This window comes from Antedon mediterranea, chromosome 1, assembly GCF_964355755.1.
Source record: "Antedon mediterranea chromosome 1, ecAntMedi1.1, whole genome shotgun sequence".
NCBI lineage: Eukaryota > Metazoa > Echinodermata > Crinoidea > Comatulida > Antedonidae > Antedon > Antedon mediterranea.
The window spans coordinates 41,148,849-41,175,788 of record NC_092670.1 but is presented as its reverse complement, the minus strand read 5'-3'; the positions used below and the strand labels follow the sequence as shown (position 1 = coordinate 41,175,788).

Genomic DNA, 26,940 nt, shown 5'->3' with positions numbered 1-26,940 from the left:
CTCTCTTTCAAAATAAAAGAAAAAAATTTTATATTTATTTTTAAAAATGCATACAGATTCGAACCCCAGCTAGTATAGCTGAGAGAATCCAAACGATATAGTTACTAGATTAGTCACTAGTCACTTATTATATTTGATTGTTCGCATTTTAAAATTTTAAACGCGCGTGCGCGCGTAATTTTGGGTGCAACTTAACACTCCATTTTACGCCATAGAAATTTTACCCTTGATATGAATTATCATTTTCTTAAGTTTCAATAATAAATCTCTTTTGGTTCTGAATTTAAGATAAATGTTTTTAAATTGTATAATCATGCGTATGTTACGCTGCACAACTTGGACAGCACCGAAAACCTTATACGACATCTCCTGACAATAACATGGGGTTATCCGCGAAGTGCGGATAACCAAAAACATTTTCTCCTAGAGAATTTGTTTTCCATATTTCAAATTCAGTTCCATTTGCATCGTAGCAGCCCTATTTTTTAGTCGCGTGCAACGCGACTCCACAGCTCACTATGTCGGTCGGTTGGTCGGTAAACACTAAGTTTAGCACGCGACTGCAGCCATGTGTATGGCCTTGTTCCAAATGTTCTTACCTCAGCCCCAGGTGACCATGGTGGGCCGAGGTCCTAGAGACTCTTATTTCCGGCTATCGAGCAGCTCTATTTTTCCAAATTTTCTTACCTTAGCCCCAACCATGGTGGGGCTGAGGTCATGGAGACACATACATTTTTATTTCCTATTTTAAATTATGTGTCATTTTCGGAACACCAACTATATAAACATGGTGGGCTAAGATCCTGGAGGCACTAATAAATATATTAATTATTTCATTTGAAATTAAGTGCCATTTCCGGCCATCGAGCAGCTCTATTTTCCCCAATTTTCCAACCATGGCGGGGCTGAGGTCTTGAAGACATTAATATATTTTTTATGAAATTTCCAAACATATTTCAGCTAAAAAATTCAAAATTTCCGTGGATGTCGCAGGTGGTGTTTGGTGACATTTGCAATTACCATTTTCGCAACCCAGATATTGGGAATTATAATAGTTATTAGTATTACACACAAAACTAAAAATTTAAATTTCTAACGACATGGGATAAAATGTTTGGCCCACGTGTCAGTTGGCGTTTCGTTTTTAAATTAGAGCAAAGAATATATATATATATATATTCTTTGATTAGAGCCACATTTTGGGGATTTGGCATTATTTTTCCCAATCTGGCATTATTTGAGACAGGCGCGCTACGGCATAATTTAAATTTTATCGCTGGCAACACTGTTTCACTCTCACACACACCAAAACAAAATGTGGTGTGATGATCATCGTAAACAACACACCATCACAAACCTTTGTTTACGTGGCATCGTGTTGAAGATGATGGCTAAGAATGTTCATGGTTTGTTTTTCTTCATATTTATATATTATCTAAGGCCTATAATAAGTAATTTTTGGACTATTCCCAGATTTAGGCTAGCTTCTAGCTAGGCTGCTAGGCTACTTAACTAGGCTACTCTCTACTGCATGCTGTACTCATGCTGCAGCGGACGGGCTTCCTCGACTCATGGATCAATGCAGTGCCAGTCAGTACCTTTCTCTAGGCCTCCTATAATATTTTGCTGTCCAGAGATCTGTAGGTATATTATTATATTTTTGTCTGCAGTCTATTAACAAATATTTTCTGATTGTATGTTTTTTATTTTATACTGAATTGACCAAATAAATAATGAATGAAATATGTTTGATAAAAATAAAAAAAGTTAATCTTAAAGTTCTTACCATTTTACTTTTTAGTTCTTACCATTTTACTTTTTAGTTAGGCACTGCCACTGACTACTACTACTATATAATATATATATAGGCCTACATTGACGTTGTATTGTATGTAATTGTATGTAATTATCTTAATTTGAAAATGTGTGACGTTTCAAATTTGCCCGAAGATCATTGTTTAAGAAAAGGGCGATCATATCAATGGCCATATTTTATGCTAGTTTTATCATTTAACCATAGTCCTATCAATTGTATTTTAAAATCGCTATTTCGTTATACAGAAACTTTTTATTATTTAATTGTTTTCAGATCTTAAAATGCTAAAAACTTGTTAGGCACTATATTTAATATTTGGACAATGAAATTGAGAAAAAGTAGTTTTTAAAATTGCTAAAGATGGTTCGATGCAAGAAAAAGTACCTCTTAAATGGTTGTTTGTTAGCAATAGTGACGACCACAATTACTTATATATATTCAACAAATCCAGATAATCAAAACCATTCTAATTACCAACATGGTGGTCACAATAGGATTGTACCAAAGAGGCGTAAGTTTGAGAACGTTGTTCAAAATGAACCATGGACAGATTTAAAGGAAGAAACTGGTCTAAATAGCAGATATAAAGTAAATAATAATCATAACAAATTTGTTGATAATGGAGAAAATCGAAGTAAAGACAATTCAGCGCCATTGAAAGAGGCTGAGCTTGGACTCATAAGGACAGAGGAGGACCGTAAATTACGAGAGGAGGGTTACCGAAAACATGCATTTAATGAATTCATAAGCAGTAGGATAGGAAATCACCGTGATATCCGAGATTCAAGAAATTCTATGTGAGTTTTTTTTAATTCATCTTACTTCAATTTCTGATTGGTAAACACCAATTACCAAATAAGACAAAATTGTAAAGTAAGGTTTTTATTTTATTTATTCATTCTGTTGATCAAGTGGATCAAACAAGGATAAAAACATAGAAAAGTACAAAATGCAACTTATTTTCACTGTGTTCCCTAAATGATACACCTTAAGTAATTAAGAACAGAATACTGTAGATTTTGCTTTTTGTATTTTATTTGAGATTGAAATTTGTAGAAATCTATTCTTGAATGATAATAGTTTTTTACATACTTTTTTTTTACACATGTATACTTTACTGGTATTTTAACCATAATTAAAATGGATTGTTTGTATGTTTAAACAAATTCAAAATGATGGAATATTTTTTATTTGTTTAATTCCATCTGTTGCAGTTTCCTGATAATTGTTCACATTAAAAGATTTCAGAATGTTAAAGTTAATGACCTTGTTTACTCTTCAATGAATACAACAAAATAATAAAGTAAATCCTATTATTACTGTTCTTCTAGCATGTATTGACGTCAAAGCTTCAATTTTAAAATAAACTTTTTTACAATTAGCATCATTTGGTTTTTGGGATATTAGATGAGGAGACAGAACTTTAACAACAGCCAGTGACGGTGTATATACACAGATGGAATACATTATTCCACTCATGGTTGTTATAATGTACCATCTCCTTCAACTACCTCCAAAAATAAAAGCTCACTCAACATATTATTATGTAACAGATGTTACTATTGATTCACCATATTTATAATTTATTTTGCATGCTTTGGATTCCCCTACATATATACATACAGTATTTATTTTGCATGCTTTGGATTCCCCTACATATATACATACATACAGTATTTGAATGTACACTATACAATAACATAATTAAATACCCAACTACAATTTTCTAAGCCGATAAAAGATAGGTTTTAAAAACTTGATGATTAAACCAGAGAGATATATTGTAATGTATTAAAACCTAGTAAACAAGTTAATTGCTTGCTTGAAAATGTCCCAATACTCTATCAAATCACTGTAGGGACTTGCTGTATTAAATACTCTATCAAATCACTGTAGGGACTTGCTGTATTAAATACTCTATCAAATCACTGTAGGGACTTGCTGTATTAAATACTCTATCAAATCACTGTAGGGACTTGCTGTATTAAATACTCTATCAAATCACTGTAGGGACTTGCTGTATTAAATACTCTATCAAATCACTGTAGGGACTTGCTGTATTAAATACTCTATCAAATCACTGTAGGGACTTGCTGTATTAAATACTCTATCAAATCACTGTAGGGACTTGCTGTATTAAATACTCTATCAAATCACTGTAGGGACTTGCTGTATTAAATACTCTATCAAATCACTGTAGGGACTTGCTGTATTAAATACTCTATCAAATCACTGTAGGGACTTGCTGTATTAAATACTCTATCAAATCACTGTAGGGACTTGCTGTATTAAATACTCTATCAAATCACTGTAGGGACTTGCTGTATTAAACACTCTATCAAATCACTGTAGGGACTTGCTGTATTAAATTCTCTATCACAGTACTATAGGGACTTGCTATGTTAAATACAGTACTGTATTTTATATACTATTTCACTGTAGGGACTTGCTATGTTAAATACAGTACTGTATTTTATATATTATATAACACCTATATAAATTCCTGTCATTTGATTGGACGAATGTGGGTCACATGGCGTGCAATAGTACGCACTATTCAACGATCGTTAAATAGTACTTTTTGAAACATTTTTGTTTGTTATTTAGATGTTATATAAAACAAATAATGAATGTTTTGTATTCGTGTAATGGTACAAATAATGGCACTTGGTGAATGATGAAAGGTTATATCAACTCGGCTTTGCCTCGTTGATATAACCTTTCATCATTCACCTCTTGCCATTATTTGTATCATTGCACTCATAAACATTCATTATTTGTATACTATTTCACTGTAGGGACTTGCTATGTTAAATACAGTACTGTATTTTATATACTATTTCACTGTAGGGACTTGCTATGTTAAATACAGTACTGTATTTTATATACTATTTCACTGTAGGGACTTGCTATGTTAAATACAGTACTGTACTTTATATACTATTTCACTGTAGGGACTTGCTATGTTAAATACAGTACTGTACTTTATATACTAGTTCACTGTAGGGACTCACTATATTACTTAAATACAGTACTGTACTCTCTATATACTAGTTCACTGTGGGGACTCACTATATTACTTAATTAATGAAAAGTTGCTTTAGCAGACTAAATTTAATCTAGTAAAAGTGTATAAATTGTGATCTTTTTTATTGTTATGTTTTCAATCTTTTTAATAAGTGAAATGGTATTTTTTAATAAAACAGAATAAAATAGGATTGTGGCAAGTTGCTAGAGTGCTATGCTAATAACAAAGCTCAGGTACAGACATGAATTCTAGATAATGAAGTATTTGATAAAATAGGATTGTGGCAAGTTGCTAGAGTGCTATGCTAATAACAAAGCTCAGGTACAGACATGAATTCTAGATAATGAAGTATTTGATTATAAAATATAAAAAATAGATTAAATGTTAACAGAGATCACAACAACAAAACAACTTTCTCTTTAAACTTTAACTACATGTCACATGATACAATACAAGCATTAATATAACATCTGCCACATTAATGCTTCCTAAAATTGATCCATTTTTAATGATTTCCTTCTTAAATATTCTTATTATCCATAATTATATATCAAGAATTATTTGCAATATTGATTATTAAATTCAATTAAAAAATATATAGTGACAAAATCACAGAATACAGAAATCATTTCGTATCTAGAATACCCTAGAGGTGTTGTTTTTATCAAGATTGTGTCTATAGTAGAAGACCTAAAAAACCAATTGACATAACAAACTGAAAACAAAAATAGATTTCTTCATATACTTAGTTGGATAGTGACTGAGTATACAGAGTTTGAGATTTTAGAATAAATTAAAATCTTGGCTAGAAATCTATAAATGAATAGTAAAACCTTGGAAAATACATGATCTATATATTAGTCATAAGTCTTTTAGCTTAATCATTTTTTAAATATATTATCAGCACCACCAAAAGTTTTATCATCATATTGATTTGTGAGTAATTATTCTTTTGTTATTAGAATATTGTAATCGTAATTGTGACATTTTAAACATTAAATTTGCACTGTGTGATAATATCCAGATGATCATAATTTTACAGAGGTTTTATACTAAAATTTCATTTATGTATTTCTTAAGTTCTACTAGGTATTTGAATCTAATTTTTGCTGTGTTGTTCATTCACATTTAAAGGATTCTTACAAAATATTTTTTTGAAATTTTAAAATCCTTTCATATCATTTTTAATGAAATAACACATAAATTAGTGGAAATGTGTCTTCCGATCTTCCACAGTAATTTGTATAATTTGAGGAAGCAGCCAAGTTCAACTTAGGAAAGAGATTTATTAGACAGACCATGGACCTATAAATTAGGTCCATGGACAGACTACAACATTCATTACTTTGTAGTCATAAATGATATGGTTGGTTGATCACCATGGACCTATAAATTAGGTCCATGGACAGACTACAACATTCATTAATTTGTAGTTATAAATGATATGGTTGGTTGATCACCATGGACCTATAAATTAGGTCCATGGACAGAGTGACTACAACATTCATTACTTTGTAGTCATAAATGATATGGTTGGTTGATCACCATGGACCTACAGTATAAATTAGGTCCATGGACAGACTACAACATTCATTAATTTGTACCGTAGTTATAAATGATATTGTTGGTTGATCACCATGGACCTATAAATTAGGTCCATGGACAGACTACAACATTCATTACTTTTTAGTCATAAATGATATGGTTGGTTGATCACCATGGACCTATAAATTAGGTCCATGGTCAGACTACAACATTCATTACTTTGTAGTCATAAATGATATGGTTGGTTGATCACCATGGACCTATAAATTAGGTCCATGGTCAGACTACAACATTCATTAATACTTTGTAGTCATAAATGATATTGTTGGTTGATCACCATGGACCTATAAATTAGGTCCATGGTCAGACTACAACATTCATTACTTTGTAGTCATAAATGATATGGTTGGTTGATCACCATGGACCTATAAATTAGGTCCATGGTCAGACTACAACATTCATTACTTTGTAGTCATAAATGATATGGTTGGTTGATCACCATGGACCTATAAATTAGGTCCATGGACAGACTACAACATTCATTACTTTGTAGTCATAAATGATATGGTTGGTTGATCACCATGGACCTATAAATTAGGTCCATGGTCAGACTACAACATTCATTACTTTGTAGTTATAAATAATATATGGTTGGTTGATCATTTCTGGAGACTTTTTTTACCTAATTTATTGACATATTTCCAGTGCATCTTATCTTGCTCAGTGCCAAATTCTACTCTACTGTAGTCTACTTTTTGTCATTTTTTAAATCATTTATGTGCTATACAGTAGATATCTTTTTAATTGGAATTTCTATCAACCAACATTTCTTTGTTCTTTTACAAAGATGAATAAAGTATCTTGCATTATCATGATCTTATAAGAATTATCATTTTTGTCATTTTAATCATGTTTATTCTGTTATTACCAAACTTAAAGGTTTTTATAAACACTTAAGGCTTAATCTTTTTGCAGGTGCTCAAGTTTAAGTTACCCAACTACATTGCCAAAAACAAGCATAGTTATTTGTTTTTATAATGAAGCCTGGTCAACTTTACTACGTACTGTATATAGCGTACTTGATCGAACACCACACTCTCTTTTACAAGAGATTATTCTAGTAGATGATTTTAGCGATCGTGGTAAGTCAACCTGTTGATCTAGTTAATATCAGTTGTATGCAAAATATCACCATTGTCATCATTTTGTTAATACTAGTTGTATTGTATACAAGTTATTAACCCATTAGCACCTAAAGCATTGTCATCATTTTGTTAATACCAGTTGTACTGTATACAAGTTATTAACCCCTTAGCACCTAAAGCAATAATGTAATGTTGTACAGTATATTTCTTCCTCTACAATTATTTAAATATATAAGAAATCAGAGGGGTGTCACGAAACCTAAGACCACGAAAGCTAAGACCCCCTAAGACCTAAGATCACAAAAGCTAAGACCCAAGACCTAAGATTACAAATTCTAAGATATACTACAGCTTAAAAACAATTATCCATACATAATTTTAAACACAGTAGGTTTCATTTATTACCATAAATATAATTAAATACTACCGCAAAACATAGATAAACTCACATTATTTTTGCCCGTTGAGTAAATGTATATTTTTTCTTTACAACAAACAAACTTGACGGGTTGTTTGTTGGTATATATTTACTCCATTGTGTTGGTTCAGACATGGAGTAAAGACTCCATGGTTCAGAGGATGTTTTTCTTACGCACCTGCCTTTCTTGTATTTTGACTCCAAATTTGTTGACTAACATTATCCTGAATACCACACTTTAAAATTAGGATTTATAATGTATATAATCATAGTATTTATATTACTTATTTACATTGTTTTATGTTTTATTGTATGCTTTGAGTGCTGGTGTGGCACGCCTTATGGCGACAGTGGTCCTTCGACCTCTTTTGCCACTCCTTGGCACACTCAAAGTCTGTGTATTGTTTTAATTGCTAAAATTAATAAAATAAAAATAAAATAAAATAAATAAAATAAGTACTTTCAGATGGAGAAACACATAAAAACAAATAAATAAATCCTTTAAATTGATGATTTTACAGACATGTTTCTTTATATACTGTAACTCCTCGAGCTCCCCCCATGCTCAATGTTTTTGTTTCTATGGAGCGCCAAAAGAGCAACAATAATAGTACAAGTATAAAAACAGAAAGAAAACGAAACAAATCATGATTTTTAAATTAAAATTTATTTGCCAGTATTTATTTCTTCGTACTTGCATGATTATACTATTATAATTACAATTTTACATTGTTCCATCCACACTGTAGATGGACTCCACAGAGTTTTCAGCCCTCTATATAATTTTTGCTCTGTTGACGTTCCATAGAAACAAAAACATTGAACATGGTAGGCCTACTGCTACTGTACTGTAGGCTAGTCATGCGAAATTCGCAAACAGTTTGTGTGCGAGAAAAACGTCTGTAAAATCATCAATTTAAAAATTTATTTGTTACTTTTTATGTGATTCTTTTTCATAAAAGTGCCAATTCTAAGGTGTGGTATTCAGAATAAATGTTGGGAGTTAAGTTAAAATACAAGGCAGGTGCGAAAGATAAATATTTGTAATCTTAGGTCTTGGGTCTTAGCTTTCGTGATCTTAGGTCTTAGGGGGTCTTAGCTTTCGTGGTCTTAGGTTTCGTGACACCCGAAATCAGAGACTATTAATTACAAACAAAATACAATTTTTTTTCTTGTTCATAAAAGTTTGCATTACAAGTTGTATTTATTTAAAAGAATACTAAATTACCTTTCTGGTAACATAAATTTTGTCAACATTTGACATTATAATCATGACCATTGACGGTATAATTAGGCCTAGGCCTGGGCTAGACAAACTAGCCTATCTCATTGACGGTATTAGGCCTGGGTAGACAAACTAGCATATCTCATTGATGGTATTAGGCCTAGGCCTGGGCTAGACAAACTAGCCTATCTCATTCGTAGCCTGGTTGACAGGCTGCATGTTTTCTCCCAATTGAAGGCTGGCCTAGCTAGGCTTGAAATAATAAATTATGACCTAAAATTTACTAATTTCAATAGCATAATATACTATTTATTTGTGAAACATCGATATCACTATTGGCAGATAAATCTAAATCGTTATTTTGACTAAAAAACCCTTCTTTCTCTAAGAAATCGGGAGCTTGCTGCGCGTTCATGCGATTCCAGCGAATGATTTTTTCAAACAAAAACAATAGATCCAACCTCTGAACTTTGAACGGAAATTACGTCGCTTTGTCAAATAGAAGAGGGCCCCTGGATATCAGCTGACCTGCGGGTTCAGCTGGAAGGGTTACCCTCTATAAATAAAGTTGAAATAAATAAAATAAATAAAAGAAGCTACAAAAGATGTCATATTCTAAAAGGGGATTTTCCAAGCATTAAGTCACTGTTTTTGATTTGTTGCTAGGCTTCGTAGAACGAGAGCTACATCGTGTATAAAAGTCAGGGCGGTTTAGGTTAATACGCAGGGCGGTTTAGGTTAATACGCAGGGTGGTTTAGGTTAATACGCAGGGCGGTTTAGGTTAATACGCAGGGCGGTTTAGGTTAATACGCAGGGCGGTTTAGGTTAATACGCAGGGCGGTTTAGGTTAATACGCAGGGCGGTTTAGGTTAATACGCAGGGCGGTTTAGGTTAATACGCAGGGCGGTTTAGGTTAATACGCAGGGCGGTTTAGGTTAATACGCAGGGCGGTTTAGGTTAATACGCAAGGCGGTTTAGGTTAATACGCAGGGCGGTTTAGGTTAATACGCAGGGCGGTTTAGGTTAATACGCAGGGCGGTTTAGGTTAATACGCAGGGCGGTTTAGGTTAATACGCAGGGCGGTTTCGGGCCCTTTAGGTGCTTAAGCATTAACATTGTCAACGTTTTGTTATTAGTACAGTTGTATGCAACAAGTAAACATTGTCATCATTGTCAACATATTAATAATATTAGTTGTATACAAGTTATTAACATTATCATCATTGTCAACATATTGTTAAAGATATATTGGCCCCCAAAAACATGAAAAATGAAGATTAATAAAATCAGACTATGAATATGTTATTTTGTAGTTTTAATAAAGTCACTTCCATAGAAAAAAAAAGAAAAATTTTCAAAATGATTTTTAGTCTACACTTGCGGTCATTGTGATATCTTCAATTGTGAATTTCTTTATCAGCAATCCATCATCATTTAAATTGTAAATGATTATTAATATTTTTTCTGTTTTCAAAGTTGATTTGAAGAAGCAATTAGATGATTACGTTGGGAGTAATTTAGCACCACTTGTACGTGTTATCCATAACCAGAAGCGTGAGGGATTAATAAGAGCACGTATGGTTGGCGCAGCTAATGCTACGGGTCAGGTGCTTATGTTTTTAGACAGCCATTGCGAGGTAAGTTGTGGTGTCAATATATTAATTAGAGCATGTATGGTTGGCGCGGCTAATGCTACGGGTCAGGTGCTTATGTTTTTAGACAGCCATTGCGAGGTAAGTTGTGCTATCAATATATTAATTAGAGCACGTATGGTTGGCGCGGCTAATGCTACGGGTGGCGCAGCTAATGCTACGGGTCAGGTGCTTATGTTTTTAGACAGCCATTGCGAGGTAATTTGTGGTATCAATATATTAATTAGAGCATGTATGGTTGGCGCGGCTAATGCTACGGGTCAGGTGCTTATGTTTTTAGACGGCCATTGCGAGGTAAGTTGTGGTATCAATATATTAATTAGAGCACGTATGGTTGGCGCGGCTAATGCTACGGGTCAGGTGCTTATGTTTTTAGACGGCCATTGCGAGGTAAGTTGTGGTGTCAATATATTAATTAGAGGACGTATGGTTGGCGCGGCTAATGCTACGGGTCAGGTGCTTATGTTTTTAGACGGCCATTGCTCTGAAAATCTGTTGTAATGTTGTATTACAAATTTTATAAGATTTTAAATGTTTTATGCATATAAAAAACTCATAAATTAAGGAATTATCTATAAAATATTTATTTTAAAATTTAATTGAAATCCATAAAGCCTTTCCACAAAGAACAATTTGTATTTCAAATGTATGCTTTGCATCTAAATATAGAAACATGTGTTTATCTCTTTAATGATAACAACTCTAACAAATGGTACAATAAATAATACTATCCATATTGGCATTCAGTAACTACATCAAGGCAATCCAGGTAATTGCTTGTAATTATGAATACAACTATCAATAGCATGTCATTTATTTATTTGCTTGTCCTTACGAGAATTGGTTCAACATTAATGATTCAAACCATTAATGTTTCATGTTGTAGGTGAATGTGAAATGGCTGGAACCATTGTTAACAGAAATACAAAAGGACAGGACGACTGTCACAGTACCAATCATTGATATCATTAATGCAGACACATTTGAGTACACGACGTCACCCTTGGTGAAGGGTGGATTTAACTGGGGGTTACACTTTAAGTGGGATAATATGAGATTGGATTATAAGAATAAACAATCTCTTATTCGGCCAGTTAGGTGAGTTTACACGACGTCACCCTTGGTGACGGGTGGATTTAACTGGGGGTTACACTTTAAGTGGGATAATATGAGATTGGATTATAAGAATAAACAATCTCTTATTCGGCCAGTTAGGTGAGTTTACACGACTTCACCCTTGGTGAAGGGTGGATTTAACTGGGGGTTACACTTTAAGTGGGATAATATGAGATTGGATTATAAGAATAAACAATCTCTTATTCGGCCAGTTAGGTGAGTTTACACGACGTCACCCTTGGTGAAGGGTGGATTTAACTGGGGGTTACACTTTAAGTGGGATAATATGAGATTGGATTATAAGAATAAACAATCTCTTATTCGGCCAGTTAGGTGAGTTTACACGACGTCACCCTTGGTGAAGGGTGGATTTAACTGGGGGTTACACTTTAAGTGGGATAATATGAGATTGGATTATAAGAATAAACAATCTCTTATTCGGCCAGTTAGGTGAGTTTACACGACGTCACCCTTGGTGAAGGGTGGATTTAACTGGGGGTTACACTTTAAGTGGGATAATATGAGATTGGATTATAGGAATAAACAATCTCTTATTCGGCCAGTTAGGTGAGTTTACACGACGTCACCCTTGGTGAAGGGTAGATTTAACTGGGGGTTACACTTTAAGTGGGATAATATGTGATTGGATTATTAAAAAAAAAACAGTCTCTTATTCGGCCAGTTAGATGAGTTTATTTTTTGAAACAAATGAATTACAAAATTTAGTCATGTAATTTAGTTATTATTGTGACAAAGGCTACATTAAAATTTGTAAAAATTAATTATCAAAAAATTATCCCTCTTTTCTATAATTTGTTTGTGCTTATGACAGGTCTCCAACAATGGCTGGTGGACTGTTTGCAATGGATAGATCATATTTCTATGAGTTAGGTGCTTATGATGACGGCATGGATATATGGGGTGGGGAAAATCTGGAAATCTCTTTCAGAGTAAGTTTGGCTCATTTTAAAGATCATATATATCTATATATTTCATTATACAGTAGAAATCTTTATATATACCTTTTGTTTAGATATTTTGAATATATCTTTTTATAATTCTTCATCAACAGATATGGCAATGTGGAGGTATACTTGAGATAATTCCATGTTCTCGGGTCGGTCACGTATTTCGCAAACGTCGTCCGTATGGCTCACCAAAAGGAGGCGACACAACAACAAAGAATTCGATTCGAGTTGCTGAAGTTTGGATGGATGAATACAAGGTATGAGGAATTGTTTTAGCATTACTATTCCTCACTTATTACAGATTCTTGTATATATAAGCAAGTAGACATGTGACGTTCAAAAGCAGGCCTTGTCTTGTTGAGATGTGGGGGTTCGATCACTCACCTAACACTCCTAAACTGCCCTTGAGAAGTGTGATTTACAACACACTTAAATTTGATAATCTTCTACCTACCAAGATACAAACAGCACACATACAGCACCCCCTGAATGTGTTAAGGAGTGCAATTTGTAGCACACATGTAATTTTCAAAAGACAAGGCCTGCAACATAATAATGTATTCAAAACTATTCACATTCAATTTAAGATTGAACATATTCAAGGTAAGATGGAAACATTAATTTACAGTAATAATTGCTGCAACACTGCTCATGTATAAAATAGATTAAAGTCAAATATTGATTCTTTTACATATATTGAAATTGCAGGAACATTTTTATAATGTTAAGCCTAATGCACGTAAAATTCAGTATGGTGATATAAGCAGCAGAGTGGCCTTAAGGCAACGATTACAGTGTAAGCCATTTAAATGGTACCTAGATAACGTCTATCCTGAATTAGCATTACCAACTGATAGCAATCCTAAGCCATTTGTAAGACCTAAGAAGAAAGTAATGGTACCAAAACAAAAAGGACAGGTAAGTTTATGAAACAGGTGTGCAGTTTATAAAACAGGTGTGACAGTTTATGAAACAGGTGTGGCAGTTTATAAAACAGGTGTGACAGTTTATAAAGTTCAAGTTTCAAGTTTATTGTTTCACACAATACAATAATATAGAACAGTAACATAAATTAATAAAAACAATTGTGTGAGGAGGACGCATTAAGCCAAGGCTTTAAGTTTGGTCCTCCAGATAATTAATATATTTAATTATTTAATTTAAGTGAGAGAACAAAAATAAACTTCTTTCTTTCGTCAAATTGACAAATAAAATTAAACAAAAGGCACAAAAAAGAAAAAAAAAACAGTCTTAAGGCAATTGTGAATTACTAATGTTCTAAATAGTTTGAAAAAAGTGTTTGTTTGTATTTTGTTTTAAATGTATTTATGATGGTTATTGCTTTTAGATTGAGCGGTAAGTTGTTCCATATATACGGTCCATTGTAAATAAAAGATGTTCTTCTAAGTAATATGGTATGCTTTTCGTATATCAGATTTTTTGCAGTTGAAGATCTGGTGTTGTAAGAATGATTACAATTTTGAAAATAGGAGTAAAATTGAGTTGGTAATTTATTATGATTTAGGCGGAACATGAATAAAGCATGTGTGGCAGTTTATAAAACAAGTTTGACAGTTTATAAAACAGGTGTGGCAGTTTATAAAACATGTGTGGCAGTTTATAAAACAGGTGTGACAGTTTATGAAACAGGTGTGGCAGTTTATAAAACAGGTGTGGCAGTTTATAAAACAGGTGTGGCAGTTTATAAAACAGGTGTGGCAGTTTATGAAACAGGTGTGGCAGTTTATGAAACATGTGTGACAGTTTATGAAACATGTGTGGCAGTTTATAAAACATGTGTGGCAGTTTATAAAACAGGTGTAACAGTTTATAAAACAGGTGTGACAGTTTAGTTTATGAAACAGGTGTGGCAGTTTATAAAACATGCTTGGCAGTTTATAAAACAGGTGTGGCAGTTTATAAAACAGGTGTGACAGTTTATAAAACAAGTGTGGCAGTTTATGAAACAGGTGTGGCAGTTTATGAAACATGTGTGACAGTTTATGAAACATGTGTGACAATTTATAAAACATGTGTGGCAGTTTATAAAACAGGTGTAACAGTTTATAAAACAGGTGTGACAGTTTATGAAACAGGTGTGGCAGTTTATAAAACATGTGTGGCAGTTTATAAAACAGGTGTAACCGTTTATAAAACAGGTGTGGCAGTTTATAAAACAGGTGTGACAGTTTATAAAACAGGTGTGACAGTTTATTGGATTTGATATTAAAGATGTTGTGAAAAATAATGAAACCAGTTTTTTTTAATAGGCCTTTTTAATATCACATAATAGTAATGCACTTATTTACCCAATAAAACTGGCCTATTCAAAGTTAGATTTTATTGTACATTACCTTTATTTTGTTTGTTTTGGAGGACAATACATCTTTAAGCGCAGTTTGCTTCATCCAATCCTTGTTTTCCGATAGTGATAATAATGAAACAATGTGAAACAGATTAAATAATGTGGTATAATGTGATGTATAAATGTTTTTCAGTTGATGAACCTTGGGCTAGGAAAGTGTTTAGAATCATCAGGCTCAGTCATGGATAAAGGTTCTAGTGTTGTTCTTCGTGAATGTGCCAAATACAAGCCAAAAAATCAGGTACCTGAAATCAAATCTTAAAATTTGCTTTATTTGACAGGACATATTTTTTTGGCTAATTATGATTTCTTTTAAAAATAATTTTGATTATAAACAACCTTAAGCGTTGTATACACTATCAAACTAGTTTGACAAAGGAAGTGTGATGTGCCCAAACTAGGCTCGCACTGGCCGATCGCCAAGTCGCCATGGGCGAAAACGTTTCTAGATTGGCGAAAAATAAAACGGCTACTTTAGCCATTTTGGCGATGTCATATGATAAAATAGATAATTAAATAATCATTTTGGCGAAAGCATAAAGTCCAACTAAAAGGTCCATTTGTCGATCTCCAAGCATTTATTTTGTTCGTTATCACGTTGTTTACTTCAAGCTCCATTTTTCGTCAACTTGTTTCGTTGTACCAGGCATCTCTTTTAGTCCAGTCAAAAATCACCCTCACCATGGTATAAGAACGTACCCTAATAACATTTCACCCGTAGGTTCTATGTATATAGGTAATAACATTTCTTGATGTTGCGTCTTGCAAAACTTGGGATTTTACGAGAAAATTAGACTTTTATACCTAATTTATAACCACCTCATGTCGTATTGTTGTGTACAGCGAATGCGACGAAGCGTGACTGAAATTACGAGACGCCGTTAACGCCCGTTGAAAAATGCATTAACAAAGCTAAAAACCTACAAAACTAATAGTTTATACAATGATTTAAATATAGTTTACAATAAATTGTATAATAAAATACATAACATATAGAGAAAACTCAAAGATAAACTAAAATATTTACAGATATGTGTTTAAAAATGTACAAATCAAAATGGCCTTCCATAAAATAAAGTGCGCCCTCACGAGTCATACTTTTATCGGACTTGTATATGAATGGTTATACAAGGCATAAATATACGAAACCCGATGCGGTTTATTAGTTATTGCCTTTTTTTTACGCAAGAGGCAGAATATTTTATTTTCACAAATTTATTTATATTTTTTATCATGGAAAAAAGGATTGTATATATTTAAACACATTACAACCTCCAGTATACCATCATGATGGATAAAGTGTATATTTGTATATCTGCTGTAGCATAATGATTTACTAGTTCTGCTGGTTTTATTTTGGACATTTTTGTTTCCACAGCATTCCTTGCGTGGATATCACAATGCATTGCATATTTTGAACTGCCATTCGCGATTATAATCTTAATTAGAGTAAGAACCAATCATTTAAGGATAATCAATTACGCGTAGGCCTATACGAAAGATACTACCTCAAGTAGGCCTTTCACTTTCCTACAATTATTTAGAGCCGGTATCAAAGGGGCTGGTCGGGATTCGTCTAAATCAACATTTTTCATTTTCCCTTTTCACCCGCCGCCACCAACCACTTCCCCCACTGCCAATGAGGAGGAGTTGCCGGTTTGATCCTCTCTGAATCCGTCTAGCCTCCACATCGTACCGATGTGTGAAGTTTGAGCCAATAAACGTCATTCATGACGATTCTTTAAGTTCGAAGTCGTCGTCTTCCAGAATTCAAAGTATTCTAAAGTTACCGTATTTTCCCGTTTTTCCACCATTCACATTTCACTAAATAAAAGATAGTGAGATGTGGGAGTGTGATGTAAGATTCGCGAGAAACGACAACATACAGTATTACCCAATTCTCCTTTTTTTAAGACGTGACGTAATAAATACATTCTAATATAAAGTTTTTTTGGTGGAGAGTAGTCCTACAATGATAATTATTATTGGACATTTTATACACAAAAGCATGTCATAAACGATTGGTTCATCTCCACGGCCTGACCTGAAAGTTCTAACTTGGGACGAGAAAGTAAAGTCCACAAAAAAAACTTTTTATATGCATTTATTTCAAATATTGTTTTCCGCCGAGTCCGACGCATTTTAATGAATTTGAATAATATTTATAAAGCTTGGAAGAACACTGTAGTTTAATTTGTTGGCTTGTTCAATTGCTTATAAATGACGTTTTAAACGAAGATGTAGGCTATTGTCCCAAAAAGTGAAGATGAAGATTAGTTAATTAAACGTAAAAGTTATCCGTCAGACGTCTCGAACATAAAGAATATTCGGTGGCAGGATTACATTTTCTAAAAGACGAAATTGTCTCACACATCATACGATATGGATGAATCAATTCAAAGAAACTTAAACAAAACTAACAATCACAAGGATTAACTTCGTTGCGGATAACCAATAAGAAAATATTTCAGACGACTTTATTAATTTAAATCGTATACGCGAAATGGACTGTCATATAAAAATGATTCTTACTCAAATTAACATTGACTATAATCGCGAATATATAATGCATTGTGATATCCACACAAGTAATGCTGTGAAAAAAAAAGAATGTCCAGAATAAAACTAGGTAGATAACTAGGAGATTATTACGCTTTAGCAGATATACAATACGGCACAATTCACTTAATCCATCATGATGGTAGACTGGAGGTTGTAATGTGTTTAAATATATACAATCCTTTTTTCCATGATAAAAAATAGAAATATATTTGTGAAAATATAATCTCTGCCTCTTGCAGAGGCAATAACTAACAAATCGCATCGGGTTTCGTATATTAATGCCTTGTATAACCATTCCATACAAGTCCGATAAAAGTATGACTCGTGAGGGCGCACTTTATTTTATGGAAGGCCATTTTGATTTGTACATTTTTAAACACATATCTGTAAATATTTTAGTTTATATTTGAGTTTTATCTATATGTTATGTATTTTATTATACAATTTATTGTAAACTATATTTAAATCATTGTATAAACTATTAGTTTTGTAGGTTTTTAGCTTTGTTAATGCATTTTTCAACGGGCGCTAACGGCGTCTCGTAATTTCAGTCACGCTTCGTCGCATTCGCTGTACACAATAATACGACATGAGGCGGTTATAAATTGGGTATAAAAGTCTAAATTTCTCGTAAAATGCCAAGTTTTGCAAGACGCAACATCAAGAAATGTTATTACCTATATACGTAGAACCTACGGATGAAATTTTATTAGGGTACGTTCTTATACCATGGTGAGGGTGATTTTTGACTGGACTATTTGTTATTTCAAAAAGGTGGAGTTAGCAGAGGTAGACTGCACAGAGAGACAGACGTTACACGACACATGGATGATGAAGTCTACCCAAACTATCACGTGTTGTGCGCTGCACAAACGATCGACTACGTAGCCGACGGTCGGCTAATTACCGGGATTGTCTATTTTTCGATAGGGGTGTACTTTTCAGATTAAAAAGAAACATAGTATCTTCGATGAATGACGTCTTAATCTTATTGAAATCAAAAATGTATGCATTTTAGAGTCTTCCGATTTAATGTAGTTTCATATTTTAGCCTTAATAAACTTCCCTCGTGCGTCAGTGTAAACAAAACAACATGCGGGAAATGGTAGAGTCTAACGGGGATTTAGCTAAACACACACGTGCATCTGAATGAGCGGGGCCGGCCGCCGGCTTCTGTGTTGTTGTGTAAATAAATAATAATCGGATAAATTTCTCGCCCTGACAGACGCTTTGGCGCAGCCTTGAGGGATGGAAAGACGTACTCTGTGTTTTGGCACGGCCTATATTATCTTACGTTTAACAACGATACGAGTGTTCGTTTGCTAGGAATTTTCCTCAATATTTTTAGCATACGATATACCGTTGCGTTGTTGTACATAATTTTGTAGGCCTAGGCCGGCGGTTCTGCACTTTCGCACCTCTTTTGAGCATACCCAATTTAAAAACATTAACCCGCTGCGCGGCGGTGATTCTGAGTGATTCTAGGACACGATGTTCGCCTGGTACGCCATGGAAGCCGTCACATGCAAACATGACCAGCCAAGCGTAAAAAACAAAAGTAACATATCGTTCAGGGGATTTCAGAAAACTGTAAAATGTTTCTTATTAAATTGATAACTGTATAAATGCTGTATGATTAAAAAAAATTTGAACAATTGTTTTGATCATGTAAAAAAAATACAAAAAAAATATTTTTTTTAATCATACAGTGATTTAGGCATGGTTCTTTATCTCAATGCCTTACAAAAATGTTCAGGGAACAGTGTATAGACCTGTTGACATAGATAAATTGACTAAAATGTTTTTACCACTATATTTCAAAAATTTTAAATTTTGGCTATAAACCGATTCATTTGACTAAATAAAAAAATTTGACTTTAGCCATTTTGGCTATAGATAAACTGATTTGACTAAAAAAAATATTTTGACTTTCGCCAAATGGCTAAACAAAATGAAATGTTAGTGCTACCCCAGCCAAATATGATAGTGATATGTTTAAATATTGTAGTGATATGACATCATGTCCATATATATATGGGCACATCACATTTTTTTGGTTACATAAAGTTTGATACAATGATAGTGTATACAGAGCTTTATTCAGTCACAAGAAGCGTTGTCCTCTGAATTCAAGATTTAATTTATTTTCCAAATTGCAAAGATTATTGATTATTGAATGGTTAAAATAAAGCAAAAGTGGAGGGGAAAATCCAAAAGAGCAAAGCTCGTTTTTATTATCAAAATTCAATATTTGAGTGTAAACTATAAAGATAAATACTAAATCCCTTTTAAAAATGTAATAGTAACAAGCTAAACTCTTTTAATATAGTTATGGACAGAATCTGAAAACCATGAGCTGTTACTAGCTGATTTGCTGTGCCTTGATATGGCTGAGTTTGACAGTGCCGCAATACCTCGCCTCATGAAATGTCACGGCACTAAAGGATCTCAGCAATGGCAATTCAATGGAAAGGTAGGTGAATCCAATGAGTAGCGCTAGGGGTATCCCCCTTTTGACAGCTATATAAAGTTATAAACTACTTTTGATATTTATTTTTGACTGTTATGTGAATCTCTTAGAAAATCCTAAATCAGCCCCTGGTTATAATATATGATTAACACTGTCTGTTCGTTTGACATGTGACTTGTACAGTTGATATAACATGTACATTTAGATAGTTGATGAGACTGAGTTTGAAGTTATGATAAAGACAACGTAGCCTTACAGGTAAATGTTAAAACAACATTTGTTGTCATGGTACAATATGCATTGATGTTAGGAAAAGGCTTTGAGCGGATTTGTGAATTTCATTTTTTTATTCATTCATTCAATCTTATATTTTGGAATCTTTGGTCAATAGAAAGTAAAATAACATATAAATTCATTAAAAATGAACAAACTTGTTTAATCTTTTAGTCGAACTGATATCTAGGGACCTCTTAAAAAATGTATGTGCAATATTTACAAAAAACAACTATTGTAGCATATCAAACTTTATACAGACATGCTATGCTTGGTTCAATTCCACTCGGCCATAGATAATAGGTTTTTCTTTACCATAATTGTTACCATAAATCTTATACGCAATTCAAAATTCATCTATAATATTTTTTCTTTCAGCGAATTTATCATCAGGCTTCAGGTCAATGTTTATCATATAAGATGAACAAAGGTCAAACATTTGGTGTCATGGCAATCTGTCAAAATAACCCAGATCAGGATTGGAAGTTTGTGACCAGTGCAGAGTTGTCATGAACATTAGGTGTCATGGCAATCTGTCAAAATAACCCAGATCAGGATTGGAAGTTTGTGACCAGTGCAGAGTTGTCATGAACATTAGGTGTGATGGCAATCTGTCAAAATAACCTAGATCAGGATTGGAAGTTTGTGACCAGTGCAGAGTTGTCATGAACATTAAGTGCTGCTTTTATCTAAGATAGTTTTAATATTATTATTTTTATAATTGTGTACTGTATATTTACTATTTTTAATATGTTTAGTAATGTTTTACTTTTATCTTATTATTATAACACATCAGTAACCTATCATAAATATTTAAAAGAATCTTTTTAAAAAATGACATTTATGTAACGAGTATAAAAGACAATATTTTTTTAATTAGATAAATATAATATAATAGATGTTCTAATTTAATTGTATTATTTTATACCTTACAGAATCATGTCTATTGATATTTTAGCAATATTATAAAAATATTACTAACGAGAATAATTCAGAAAATGCCATGCAATACAGGTTTTATCATAGATTTAATATTAACAGATAAGATACAAGTTGAGAATCAACCAATCAAAGGACAACGTTATACGTAGGTGTGTCACAATATATATTATACACAAGATAAATAAAGGGTTTTTGGTTATTTTATACAGTTTGAAATTGTATATGTCAAAGGTATGAATGAGGTGTGTAGAGATTGCAAAACACAATTTGTGTATATGTCTAGGTATGAATGAGATGAGGTGTGTAGAGATTGCAAAACACAATGTGTGTATATGTCTAGGTATGAATGAGATGAGGTGTGTAGAGATTGCAAAACACAATGTGTGTATATGTCTAGGTATGAATGAGATGAGGTGTGTAGAGATTGCAAAACACAATTTGTGTATATGTCTAGGTATGAATGAGATGAGGTGTGTAGAGATTGCAAAACACAATTTGTGTATATGTCTAGGTATGAATGAGATGAGGTGTGTAGAGATTGCAAAACACAATGTGTGTATATGTCAAAGGTATGAATGAGATGAGGTGTGTAGAGATTGCAAAACACAATTTGTGTATATGTCTAGGTATGAATGAGATGAGATGTGTAGATTGCAAAACACAATGTGTGTAATTTTAATCTAAAATTTTGAACTTTTTGATTTTGAGCTTTTGATTAATCCAGTAGTATTCTGATGTTTCTTTAATTGCGTGTAAATTAACATTTTGGAAATTGTCAAAGAATGTTGTCCCAACAAAGATCTATAATGTTGTGTATGAATAATGTTCATTTTACTCGTTTTTTAAGGGCCAAGGTGTAAGTTTATAAAGCAATTAAGAACTCACTTAATGTGTGTAAATATTATACTGTATTCAATGTTGTCATATAACAATAAATAATTTCATATGAGTTCACAATTGTAGTAGGCCTACATTATTTAGATATTGTGTTGTTATTTTACATTCTTCTAATTGCTGTGGTACTACAGTAATTCTCTTTCTTTTTTTAATAAACTGCATATTTCGACCCAAAAGTCCATATTTTGTGTGATTTTGAGGGTTTTTGATATTCGTCCCTTTTAAGTTTTAATCAAAATTGTTGCAATGACACATTGATAATATCACATACAAGTCAATGGCGTCAGATTGCGGCATGCGCACCTACAGCAATATTGCTATATTATTATAAGCCCAGTAAAACACATTTTTTTCAAATATATATATATATATGTATTTTTATATAGTACAAAAAATCATAATTAATAAATCATATATTTTTAACCAGAGTTCAATTGAGGTCTTATGAAAGTGTGCCCAAGCTATAGAGGGCTGCAACATTTTGTAAAAATAAAATACACCAAATCATTACTGTATTGGCTCCGGCCAGTAATTTCTGTGATATGTACACAATTCATAATTTGATTTAATAATAGGAATATTTCAATTTATATAGAAAACACTTTATATATTGAATTGTATACACGGCTGTGATGTTCAGAAACAATAAACTACTAAAAACAGCTCTTTAACAATAAAATTTGAATTGGATCACTCGATCGTATAACAATATAACTAAACAACAACGTGTTATGTGTCACGTGACAGCTAGCGCTGTACTACAAAAGCGTGTTCAGAACAACGGCGAAAAGTAGTCTTTTAATAATTAAACATTTTGATTGTGTTGTCACCGGGGTTGTCACCCAGATTTGCTACAGCAGCCATACATGGGTTATGAGAAATGATACATAACTGCTCTGGTGAACTAATTCCATCTTCTTGTTTATCAATTCTTTTGATAAAATGCCCATCACTACTGAATAGTTGTAGTTTGTGGTGACTTGCTATAATGATGTTATCATCCTCATCAACTACATCTCCACATGGGTGTATCACTTTACCATCTTCATCTCCTCCATTGATGAGTACTTTGAATGACTTTATTTATTCTTTATATCAAAATTTATTTATTCTTTATATCAAACCAACAGTGTAAAACACCAATAACAGGTTGAAAATAAAAGCTAAACTATAAAATATGAGCCAATATAAATATATACAAATGAAAAAGAAAATTTAAATAATTTCATTAATGATACATTTAAATTGAGAAAAATTACAGTTAAAAATATCTAAAGAATTATTTTTTTAAATACAAGACGAGAGTCTACAGAAAATACCATTTTTACAAACATTGACACGAGAAAATTTAACATGAAGAAAGGGTTTACTACGAAGATTACGAACAGGAACATTAAAATAAAACAACGAAACAAGATCACAATCAAACTTAGAAGTAAGACATTTATACAGGAAGTGCAAGTCCTGTCTTGCTCTCCTAGATGTCGGGGAAACAATAGGAAGCAGGTTGGCTGCTGGGCCGACAAAGCGCAAGAACTTGTTATGGGTCCGATCAATTCTGGAGGCTTGAGAAGCGGAGAGTGAATTGTAAATAATTGAACAGAAATTAAAAGATGGTTGGACGAGGGAAAGATAAAGCGCACGTTTGGTGTATAGAGAAAAATGTTTGCAATTGCGCCACATCAGCCCAAGCAGCCTATTGGCCTTTCTGACAACATGATCAACGTGTGAAATAAATGTCAGTTTACGGTCGATGAAAATGCCGAGGTCCCGGTAAGAGTTTACACTTTCAATGACTTCTTCTTGAACTGAGTAAGCGAAAATAATAGGTTTTTTCTTAAGAGAGCAAGACAGGACTTTGCATTTCTCGGACTTCAGGGACATTTTCCAGTCGGAAACCCACGTACCGAGTCTTTCCAGATCTGCCTGAAGTGCAACGGAGTCCTCAGTAGTGGTAATAATTTTGTAAATCTTGAGGTCGTCAGCGAACATAAGACAGTTGGAATTTTGAAAGAGATTTGGTATTTCATTAACAAATATATTGAACAGCAGGGGGGCAAGAATGGAACCTTGAGGCACGCCTGAGATGACTGGGAGAGAATTGGAAGTGGCACCATCAATTACAACTCTCTGCATCCTACCGCCAAGATAACTTTTAAACCATGAAAATAAAGTACCATTGATGCCAAACTGATGAAGTTTTAATAATAATAGGTTGTGGGACAATTTATCAAAAGCTTTACTAAAGTCGGTGTAGATTATGTCACATTGCTTTTTAGTTTCGATGGCTTCATACACGGTAGACAGAAGAGTAGCAAGGTTTGTTTCACAAGATCTACCGGGCATGAAGCCATGTTGATCTTGTAATCATCATACAATAATACTTGATGCTGTCCAGCATCTGCTAACAGTACTTTACCAGTTTTTGTAAGTGCAACATCAGAGTAGTATCCCCCTAAGAATCCCCTTTCTGTTTTTATTTTCTTCATAACATCTTGCCACTAATAATGTCAAACATGAACACACACCCATTTCTACCATCTGTTACATATATAACATTATTTGCCTCATCTATATGAATACCCTGTAGAGAACTCAGTACACTCTTACCAATGGATTTGATCACATGACCATTCATATCACATACTTGAATGCAATCATTACCAAGATCAATGAATGCTATGATGCCATTCTTCATTTTGTACGTTCTGGAAACTTCCACGTCTCTTGGTAGTGTAATCTTGCTTATACATTCTCCTGATTGTTTGTACTTGTGAATTTCATTTGTGAGAAATGAAACCAGCAAGCAATCATCATCACACTTTGCTACTCCTGTAAGCTCACCCTCTACTTTGATGGGTTTGAATACAATATTTCTAGGCATATCAATAGTAAGTGATTTGAGTACAACATTACCAAAGTCATTTTCTTTCAATAAATCAATTGGACGTTTGTTTCTGATAAAGTTAATTTGTCTGCTGTTGCTTTGCTTGATTTATTCATTTCATCCATCAATTTATTTATTACAATCTCACTTGATTTCATAGCAGTTGCTGGCTCACTCTTGAGTAACTGATTTAGGAAACTCATATTTTTATTCAATTCAGCATTGATTTTGGTTAAATTTGTAATTTGTGCATCATTAACTTTCTTTTCATTTATATAATTTGCTTCAACTTTTTTCTTCATTTCATCTGCTTTTTCTGGATTATTAAAAACATTTCTTGAACTTGGTTATCAATATCTGTGAGACTTGCCTCTTTACTTTCTTCTAGTTCTTTAGCATTCTTTGTGACTATTTTGAGTACATTTTCTATTTTTTTTATGGCTTCATTGGCAGCTTTCTTCAAGTCTTCTGATGTTTCCTTAAACGTATTAAATGCTGTTGCAATGTTAATTAGTTCATGTTTTCCATCTCCTGCGTCATTGTTCCATTGCAGTGCATTCTATACATATTGGTACTTTACATTTTGTGCAGTACATCTCTAATGGTTTAGCATGAAAGAGGCACAGCAAGGCAGTGCCTTTAGCTTCATCTTTCTTTTCATGTTTTTTTTATGGTTTCCAAGAGGTTGCTAAGAAATGGATTTGGTGCAAGTTTTTCAAACGACAAATAGGGCATGTTAGCTTGCCATGATTGCTTTGAACCAGATTCTCCAAACACCTCAGGCAGAAACTATGATGGCAGCTAAGTGATTTTGGGTTTTCAATTCTTTCATTACAGATAGAACATTCTAGTTCTTTTTCATCCAAAGACACATTTACGTTCTTGCTAGCCATCCTACAAGAATAATTGGTAATAAGTGATTTTCAAATAAAATCGATATTTTGTTCAAAGCAATACTTCTTAAAATATATTTTCATCTGATATTTTCATATTTTATTAAAATGAATTACTTAATTGTGGCTATTGTACTTCTACGAACACGTACTACTACAATTTATTTTTAGCTTGCACTTTTTGTACTCTAGAAAGCAGTAGACCGGGATAAATTACAGGGTTTATCATATACCAACTTAATGGGTAGAAGAAAAGCAAGTTATACCTGACTAAGACTAAACCTTCTATTTTGCAGCTAAAATGTTACGTTTGAGTAAGTAAAATCACAATTTTCCAGCAATTAATAGCAGTCAGTCTACGCTCTGTATGGTGAATATATAAAAATGATGGAGAACTGGCATTGAAATTATATAAAACCTTTTATTCTGCTGATTTAGTATAGTGACGTTGTCCTAAAACCTCACATAAATAGTAGCAGGGTTTTTCCAACCATTAATTATTGGTTTATGCCTTTGTATGTTGGTTTATGCCTTTGTATGTTGGTTTATGACATTTATTAAAGGGTGTCATATGCAATTTCTACTTAAAAGAAAATTAAATTTATAGTTGAAATATCAAAATAATCTAATAATGATACTACAGAAAACATATAAAATTACTATAAATTTGTTTACAAACGATTAAAAAAATACAAATCTCAGTATTATTAATTTTACTTTTTTGTCTATTTTATATA

At 33.0% G+C, this 26,940-nt stretch overlaps 1 protein-coding gene across 1 annotated transcript; it reads left to right on the top strand.

Moving 5' to 3' along the window:
• Window positions 1-1,314: 1,314 nt before the first annotated feature.
• Window positions 1,315-22,710, top strand: LOC140040400 (polypeptide N-acetylgalactosaminyltransferase 11-like). The gene is made up of 11 exons (XM_072086306.1): window positions 1,315-1,406; window positions 2,090-2,613; window positions 7,365-7,531; window positions 10,655-10,815; window positions 11,717-11,928; window positions 12,779-12,896; window positions 13,019-13,171; window positions 13,623-13,832; window positions 15,413-15,520; window positions 20,171-20,314; window positions 20,963-22,710. The coding sequence occupies exons 2-11, from the start codon at window positions 2,177-2,179 to the stop codon at window positions 21,095-21,097; spliced, it is 1,845 nt and encodes a 614-aa protein (XP_071942407.1). The 5' UTR covers window positions 1,315-1,406; window positions 2,090-2,176; the 3' UTR covers window positions 21,098-22,710.
• Window positions 22,711-26,940: the final 4,230 nt, after the last annotated feature.

Bases quoted from the DNA above. Each gene is read 5' to 3' on its own strand.
- LOC140040400 (XM_072086306.1), top strand. From the start codon at position 2,177: ATGGTTCGATGCAAGAAAAAGTACCTCTTAAATGGTTGTTTGTTAGCA. The intron at 10,816-11,716 runs GTAAGTTGTGGT...TTCATGTTGTAG, and splicing joins TTTTAGACAGCCATTGCGAG to GTGAATGTGAAATGGCTGGA. The intron at 13,172-13,622 runs GTATGAGGAATT...TTGAAATTGCAG, and splicing joins TTTGGATGGATGAATACAAG to GAACATTTTTATAATGTTAA.